General features: G+C 45.0%; 1 protein-coding gene across 1 annotated transcript in view; it reads left to right on the top strand.

Annotated features, from left to right (window-relative positions):
- The first annotated feature begins 328 nt into the window (after nucleotides 1-328).
- TMEM54 (transmembrane protein 54) overlaps nucleotides 329-8941 on the top strand; it is a 101243-nt gene continuing 92630 nt past the window's right edge. Inside the window, exon 1 of the mRNA XM_086955733.1 lies at nucleotides 329-583. Within this exon, the coding sequence (XP_086811859.1) occupies nucleotides 571-583 (13 nt within the window). The 5' untranslated portion in view covers nucleotides 329-570. The remainder of the gene's footprint in view (nucleotides 584-8941) is intronic.

Raw genomic sequence — 8941 nt, 5'->3', positions numbered from 1 at the left:
CAGTCGTACGCAGTGACGGAGCACCCCCCACCGTGGGGCCTGCGGGGGCTATTGTAACGCGACTGTGTCAAAGCAAATAGCTCTCGGATAGGTAAGACCTATTGGCTTTGCTAATGCTTGATTATATTCTACTGCGAAGCAATCCTGATTACGCTGACAGGTGGGAACGAAAGGTCGAATTTGCATGTTTCGTAATTCGGACAAATATTTTGGAGGGCTGGGTTGTACTGTTTTGATAGAGCACACCTGTGGGTCTGGGCCTCCACGACTGTCACGTGCTCCTTTGTGCCACGCGCTCCCGCCCACCTACCGCCGGACCGTGGGATGTCCTTCCCTCCCGGGACCGGCGGTCCTGACACGGTCTGAACTCCGGGGTTGTCCCAAGCCAGCGCTCTCTCGATTCCTGTTCAGTGAGTGTGTCTCATCGCCGGATCTGGGAGGTGTGCGGGGGATTTAGGAGCCACGCCCGTGGGCGGGGAGCTGCGGTGTGAGGAGAGCCACAAACACCTAGAGCTTAACCGGAGACCGGCTGCGCACCTGGGACTCGGCGGAGGCCGGACGCCTGTAACCATGTGCGGCAAGGGTGAGTGCGGGGCCTGGCCGCGGGGGGAGAGAGTTGGGGAAGCGCGGGTGGAGGAGATGGGGCGCGGAAGGGGAAGTGAGCGGGATCTGTTGTGGGAAATCGGAGGGAGAAAGGAAGGTAGACCATTGTCTGATACTATGCTCTGTAGCGTTCTTCTCTCTCTTGTAAAGCGCCCTGACGCCGCTAAAAGCGCATTAATAAATACAGTTTTCCAGGTGTTGCAAGCAAGACTGAAATGTGGGAGACTGGACAAATGTGACTCCCTCAATGCGTGTTACTGGACGTATTGTGCGCAGCAGCCACTAGCCCAGTGCTCACCCAATGTCAGGTTTGTAATCTGCCCCCCTGTTAAGTACTGCCTACCCCCAGGTCGGATTGGTAAAGCGGACACTCTGCAATGGACCGGTACCCGAGTTGCAGCTGTGGGCCACTTTTTGGCCAGCGTGGAGGACGAGTTGGGCTGTGTCTGTGCTTGTACAGATGCCGCCAGTGAGGTCATGGGCGGCTTTTCCAGAGGCAACTGGGTCTCTGTTACCTCCTTTTACCAACGAGGGCGGAGGTGTCATTCCCAGTCTCTCGCTGGGCCGGTCCAGTCCATTAATGTTTTGAGCAGAGGCGGGGGGCCTGAGCAGAAGTGCCCTCACTTATATTCAGGTGTGGCTCACCATTGTAAACTAATCTGTGCACAGAGTCATGGTAACATTTTGCATTTTTTGTATTTCTGAGAAGTTGATAAAACTTTTAGAGAACCCTATCTCCCCCCCCCCTTTTTTTTATAATACTTAAAACACTAGAGAATTATTTTGTGAAAAGATACAATCCGCACATGTGGTCCACAATTCTTTAGGGTGCCCGTGCCTATTTTTGATCTGAAACCAACCCTGTCTACCCCTTCTACCCACAGCAAGCTTTGCACGCTGCTCCCTGACACTATTGCCCAGTAGTCTTCATCCACATTCAGCCCCTATGTACCGCCCCTTAATACAGGAGGTTCATAGCACTGCCTCTCTGTACTCAGGACTAACCCAGACTGCTACCCCCTGTTAGAGCTGGCAGACTTCAGCACTGCCACCTGCAGGCACCTAGTACAGAATGTCACTGTGTAACTTCTGCCAGCACTGCACAGTGCCCTTAGATATTTGCCCCCATTGACCTGGTCCGCGTTGAACAGGCTACATGCATGCTAAAACCCATGTTCAACGTAGGCACATTTCTCTGAAAACATGTACAGCCACCAGCAGTCCGTCCTTTCCTCTTTCCAGTGCAGTTGAGTGTCAGCTTGAGGCCTACCCACTTTGACCACTGCCAGCCCTTCACACTGCCTAGCACATCCATGGTTCGCCCTGGTCGCAGTCTCCCACAATCACTGTCCCCTGGTAACCAATATTAAACCCGAGCACGGCCGCTCTGTAACACTTGCAATATCTGGGCACTTTTGCCAAAACCACCGCCAAACATGAACGCCTTCCTCCATTGAGGCCCGCCATCCCGGAGGCTGCTCCTTCAAGCTGTTGTTTGTTCACAGCAGTGCCCTCAAAAGTACTGGTGGTCCTCGAAACACCTTACTTATCACCACTGAACCCCTCTCCCACCAAAGATAACCAGCCTAGCCATACAACTCACTAAATTATATGTGAAAATATTGCGTCAGGGATTGCTTTTTATATCGTGACCCATAGTTGTCTGCATCTTATATTCCTACTTTATTTTTTTATGAACAATTTTTAATATTTTCTGAAATCCTGGGAGCTTATACCCGAATCTCTTGTATGTAGTACTCCCCTGTTAATACTGGTATAAATTGTTTCTGTTTTGTTTCACAGATAGTTAATCTAAAACGGCATAGAATTCTGAGTGCATAATCAAAATTCAGCATCACTGTTGAAAGATATGAGGGTAGTTAACTGCAAATGTCCACAATGCCCTGGTACTTGACTTAAACCTACCTGGACTGGGTACATACTTGAATGAAGGAGAAACTAACTGGGAGTCTCCATTAATTTCCAATAACAGGGGAAGGCAAAAATGGCCTTCTGTTAAAAATTCTCCAGAACTAATGAATTTATTGTACCAAAAAGTCCTTCGGGCACTTGACGATCTTAGCAGCCTGCTTGAATAGGGGCAGGAAGTATCTACCAATCAAATTCATAACATTCATTCAGATCTAATAAAGAGCCTTATGCAACTGCTCAACCCACCTATGCATAAACCAAGGAAAAATAGGAAGGGCAGCTCATGGTTTGATGTCAATTGTAAGGAAGCCAAGGTGGCGCTTTTGGATGCCAACAGAACGAAGAACAGATTTTTAATTCAAGCCAGGAGGCTCAAGTACAATAAAGCACAGTCCGATGCCAAACAGACCTGGGAGAACTCCAAATGGTCTGACATTAAAAATGCCCTTGGGCGTAGGGACATGAGGGAATTCTGGGCTATTGTCCGCTCTGGTAGCAAGGAAGGTAGTAAGGTGGATGTTTGCAACATCGCATCAGAGAAATGGGTTGAACATTATCAGAAGCTATACACCTCTCCTATTGATGACGGCCCTACAGTGGATCCTCCTGCTCAAATACCCATTTATGACCCAGTGCCAAACAGTAATCAGGCCCTTTTCTCAATAGTGTCCTATAATAGTGAATCTGTAGAGACTAAAATCACATTGGAGGACATTGAAACCGCTATAAATAGTCTCCCAACGGGTAAGGCGCCTGGTCTTGACAAAATCCCTGGTGATTTGTTTAAAGGTAAAATAGCAGTATGGGCTCCCTATCTATTTATTCTGTTTAATTCTATAGTGCCGGGCTCTAGCTTACCTACCACCTGGGTTGGGGCTGAGATCATACCAGTGTTTAAAAAAGGTTCTCCACTCCTCCCGGTTAATTATCGTCAGATCAGTTTGATCGACGTAAGTCAAAAAATGTTCTCTCGTATTATTTTGGACCGGCTTCAGATTTGGATGGAGGAACAACAGATTCTCAGTCCCTTTCAGGCCGGTTTTAGGGAAAAGATTTCCACGGTCGACCAGCTATTAAGGCTACAACTTCTTTACTGGAATACCGTGAGAGTAGAGGGTGGCAGCCTCTACTTAATCTTTGTAGACCTTAAGACTGCCTTTGATCTAGTGCCCCGTAAAATCCTTTGGGCTGTCTTGGAGGACATGGGGGTTCCAGCTTACCTTCTTAATACCATAAAGCGACTCCATTGTAACAACTTTGCCCAAATTAGGAGTGGTAAATGGGGAAGTCTGACTCACAGAATTCTTGTCAATAGAGGAGTCAGACGGGGTGTGTGTGACGCCCACACTCTTCTGTCTTTTCGTCAATGCCCTGATTTCACACCTTAAGGGGGTTAAAGACATCGATGCCCCCAAACTGAACAACGAACAGGTGATGGCATTGATGTTTGCAGATGACACCCTCCTATTGTCCAAATCTCCTATGGGCATCCAAAGAGCCTTGGATAGCTTTGTCAAATTTTGCCATTTAAGGAGACTGGAAATGAATGTCCAAAAAAACAAGTTTATGGTCTGCAACCCACCAAAAACCAGATGCAGTAATCCCTAACTAAATGGCATTGCTTTGGACAGGGTAACAGTTTTTGAATATCTTGGTATTACCCTTACAGACAAAATGGACTAGTCACCTCAACTTGCACAGGCCAAACTCAAACTTGTTCAGACCACGGGCGGTATTCTCAAATTCCATCAAGAATCCACTTTTAAGCCAGTTGCGCCCATTACAGAAATCTATAAAGCTCAAGCCAGGGGGGAAATTTTATACGGGGCTGAAATTTGGGGCCATTGCCTGGTGGACGGCATTACCAAAGCCGAAAACTGATTTTTAAGATCATTGCTGGCACTCCCATCTAGTACCCCCCTGATCCCTATGAGAATGGATCTTGGTATTACACCCATACAAGATGTAGTCGCACTACGCCCTGTCATCTATTGGCGCAGATTATGGGTTACCTCCGAACTATCATGTTTTAGACAAGAATTGGAAGAAGGATTGGGCCTACCTGGGTCTGAGAAATTGCCTTGGTTCGCCTATCTAAAAAGGGAAAGTAAGAGACTGGACATACCCGGTCTGTGGTCTAATCCAGCCGTGGTCTGCACACAGTTGTGGAGTAGAGATTTAGTCAACTTAGACCGCCGGTCCAGGCTCTCTGCTATCCTTGGTAATTCTTCCTAAGGCCCTCTTACTGTCCAGTTTTTTAATTTAAAAGATGAATACATAATTGAGCCTTTTCTTGAAAAGATTTTACCTTCCACAGCAAGGAAACTATATCTACAATTTAGATATGGTACACTTCCTCTCAGGATCTTCTCCCATAAATGGTCCGCTACTAAGCTAACCAGCTGTCCGGCGTGTGGCCCCTACGAAGAGTCCGAGTCCCACGTTCTTTTTTTTTTTTCTGCCCCAGTTATAAAAACATTCACCAACGTTGGCTTATCCAACTCTGCAAAAACATGGGGTTCAGACTGCACCCAGAGGCTCTGAAATTCTGAAAAGTAGTACTTTAACCCCTGTTGTATTCTCAGTTTCTCGATATTTGGATGCTATGTGGCGCAGGAGAAGATCTTTTTTGTAGTAATTTTTTCTAGTCTGCTCTACATACCCATGAATTTACAAAATACATAAGCTGTATTTTTTTAATGTTTTTATGTATTTTTATCATTATTGTTACTTGCTCAAATTTTTTTATTATGTCTTGTATGACTACTATGTATCTTTTATGGTCTTCGACCAAAATAAAAATTACTTGACTGACTGACTGGCAAATGTCAGTATTCGAGAAGTTTGCATGACATGCTATGAAGTGTGCTCTGGTCACACTCAACCTCAGTTAAAGAATGTCAAATAGTATTGGTGGTCAAAGTTTGTTAAAGAGTGTTCAGCATGGACACTAAAAATATGGGGTGTTGGATAGTACCTATTTTTTGTGAAGTTTTGTGAAATTTCTTAATTCTGTGAAATCTTATTTTTAGAGCAAAATGTGATTTGACAGTATCTTTCATGACTTTTTGTACAAGTGCTCACTTTGCATAAAAAAAGTCATGAGCTACTTGTTGGAGCTGAGTATCAGGGTCGCACACATTCAGACCATATTCCTCAATATATATCACTTGCTTAGGACACGCAAGCCTCACCGATTCTCATGTGGCGTCTGCAACCTGCTATGCTGGAAGACTCACCCATCCGCGAGTCTCTCTGTACTGCCACTACTGAATATTTTAACTATAAGGCAGAAACAGCGACGTCCCTCCTATCTGAGTGGAATGCACTAAAAGTGATGCTGAGAGGTTTGGGCTGTGGGATGCGGAGACAGGTGGAGAGTAAGTTACAAAAGGTGGTGCAAGAGTTGCTGACCTTTGAGACACGCTTGTCCACTGACTTCTCTTGTGCTTGAGTTACTGACAGCAAGGACAGGGCACACAGCATTAATCGATAGGCTGAGATGCCTAAATTATGCGGCGCACTAGACCAGGAAACAGGTGGGGGGCAAATCGCTCAGGAACCCTTCTTGCATGGTTGATCCAACAGGAACAGCAGAGACGCCCCATTACGGCATTGCAGTTCCCCAGTTGTTTAATGTGATACACACAACACGAAATACTTGGGGAGTTGGTTCTTCATTTCACATCTTTACACCAATCAACCCTGGAGGCCTATGACTCGGAAATAAATAGTGTTCTAGAAGACATCCCGTTCCATAAGTTAACTCCATACCATCTCATGGACCTAGATTCTCCCATCACGATAGCTGATATTAAGGGCGCATTGCAATCTCTAGCCTCCGGGAAAGTGCCGGGCACAGACGGCTTCCCATCCGAGTTTTATAAAGCCTATGCGGATCTCTTGGCACTGTAACTGTAGAAGGTATATAATGAGGCATTGCACTCATCGCACCTGCCGAACTCCACCCCACTGAAGCTTGACAGAGACCCCGCTCACCTTGGATCTTACTGTCCATTGGTGTTTCTAAACGTGGATTATAAGGTGTTAACTGGAATACTGGTGGGTGACTGGTGCCATTGGTACCCCATTTAATACATAGTGATCAGGATGGGTTCGTCCCGGAACGTACCTCTTCTTCTCTTAATCTACACCGGCTGTTTCGTGTTATGCGATGTGCTCCTCGCATTTGGTCCCGTTCTGGATGCATGGTACTTGACTTAGAGAAGGATTCAACACTGTTGAGTGGCCATTCCTCTTCAGTGTCCTACCTTGGGATGGGATTGGACCATATTATATCAAGCTGGTCAAGTTACTATATCACAGCCCGACCGTAAGAGTCAGGACTGGTAGCTTGGTGTCAAAGCCTATAATGGTGGGAAGGGGCCCCAGACAAGGTTGTCCCTTCTCCCCCTTCCTTTTCTCACTGGCCATCAGACCATCGTCCCTGGCCATGTGAGCTGCCGCAGGGCTATAGGGCATACCATTGGGTAGTGAAATACATGTAATATCACCATATGCGGATAAGTTGCTATTATACATAAGAGAGGTTGGAATGGTTCTGAATGCTATACCCAATACACTCATTCTCTTTGCACGTCTGTCTGGGCTGCAGGTTAACTGGGAGAAATCATGCTTGTTCCCATTTCATCGCAGCACGTCGGACCCAGTGCTGTTAGTCAATGATGCCCCAGTCACCTGGCAATCGTCGGTTTAAATACCTGGGCATTAGGGTGTACCATGATATTCAGGACTTACTTGACGGCAACTTTGCCAGAGCACTTACCTCTGTGGTGTTGCAGATGACCTTCTGGAAGTCGCTCACCCTTTCAGTAGCGGGAAGGGTGTCGCTCATTAAGATGGTGCTTCCTCAGTGCATAAGATAACAAACTTATATGTCATGATACTGCAGCAGCGATATGGTAGACTGAACTATTTGAAAGTTTCTAATGTTCTCAATTATTGCAGTGATATGTAAGGATACCACTTTATTAATGCCATATTCTTTTATGTAATGTGGCAGTGTAGCATTCTCACTATAAAGTCAATAAACAGATCAAAAACAAAAAAATATATACTTTTTGGAGACTGGTTTGAGTAGACAATGTCTCAGTGCAAAAGATTAACAAAAAATGTGCAGAGGCTTTTTAAAGTTTTCTCTGTTAGAACACTGTCTGTTGCTCAGTCAAATGGGGATATCATATGTGGTTTAGGCTGCTAACAGCTTGCTGATCTTCAGCCTTCTTCAGAACGAATGCATTGAACAACAACTAGAAGCAACTCAGTGGTGGTTTGGCCAATTCCCAACACCTTGAAGTAGGCAGAGGTAGTGGGCATTCAATGTAACTAGTATCACTTTGGCACTGCTGCGTAACTCACATAATGCACAGAGCCTACTGTGAGTGCTTTAGCTCTCAGGTAGCAAGTTACATCAGTCAAATCTTATCCTTGAAGAGTGACATAGGTTTTATAACCATGTATGTGTACCACATAAGACAATACACCGGAAGGTCTTGTCTGTGCTATATCTTGATTTAAAAAGTAGGGCTTGTAAGAAGCTTTCTCTGTATATACTGTACCAAAGTGAGGTATAGTGTGCACAGAATCCAGTGGAACCCCAAAGGTAGGCAGAGGTAAAGTTAGATAGAACCTTACTCTCTTTTTGTGGTAGTGTGGTCGAGCAGTAAGGCAGTATCAGAGGACAGTGTTGAGCATTTGTTGTACACCCTCAGTCAGCAAAAAAAATCACACACTCAAAGGCTGAACTTCAGACCAATTGTTTCTGTATAAAAATATTCTTTTAGTTATTTTATTTTCTAGAACCAAGCAAGCCTGGCACAGGTAAGCAATAAGTATAACTATCACAGAGCATTGGATGCGAATTAGGACATTCAGCATTGCTGCTCATGCACAGCACAGGAGCTGGTTCATCTTGAACTGACCCTGGATCCAGGAGGGCACAGTTCCAAAGCAGGACTTGTATAGTTCCTAATAATCTCTTTTTCGTATAAAGACCTACTACTTCAAAAGTCTACACTTACTCATTAAGCCCTGATGAAGTCCACACAAGTTGGACGAAACGCGTCAGCTGTTTGGCTGTTTTGTGTTTAACAAGAAGAATAAAGAAAAAACATTTTTGTGATACCAACAGTGGATGGACAACATTATTTTTGGAATTGATGGTGCATTCCACATTTGTGCAAAAAAGGTAAGCAATAAGTACTTTACAGTAGTAATGCAATTTAAATACAGTTTGAATGATGATTGTATATGCATTCAGGTTTGATTTACAGTATGGATGCAGAGAGATGCACTATTTAGTAAATGCAGTACATAAACTTGAACAGGCTTTTTAGTAAAATAGCAGGTAAATAACTTTTGAGATTACTAGGCTTACACAGAGTAG

Source organism: Lissotriton vulgaris, chromosome 2_1 (genome assembly GCF_964263255.1).
Source record: "Lissotriton vulgaris chromosome 2_1, aLisVul1.2, whole genome shotgun sequence".
In the NCBI taxonomy this organism is placed as follows: domain Eukaryota; kingdom Metazoa; phylum Chordata; class Amphibia; order Caudata; family Salamandridae; genus Lissotriton; species Lissotriton vulgaris.
The sequence above is the reverse complement of the archived record's forward strand: the minus strand, read 5'-3'. Positions and strand labels throughout refer to the sequence as shown.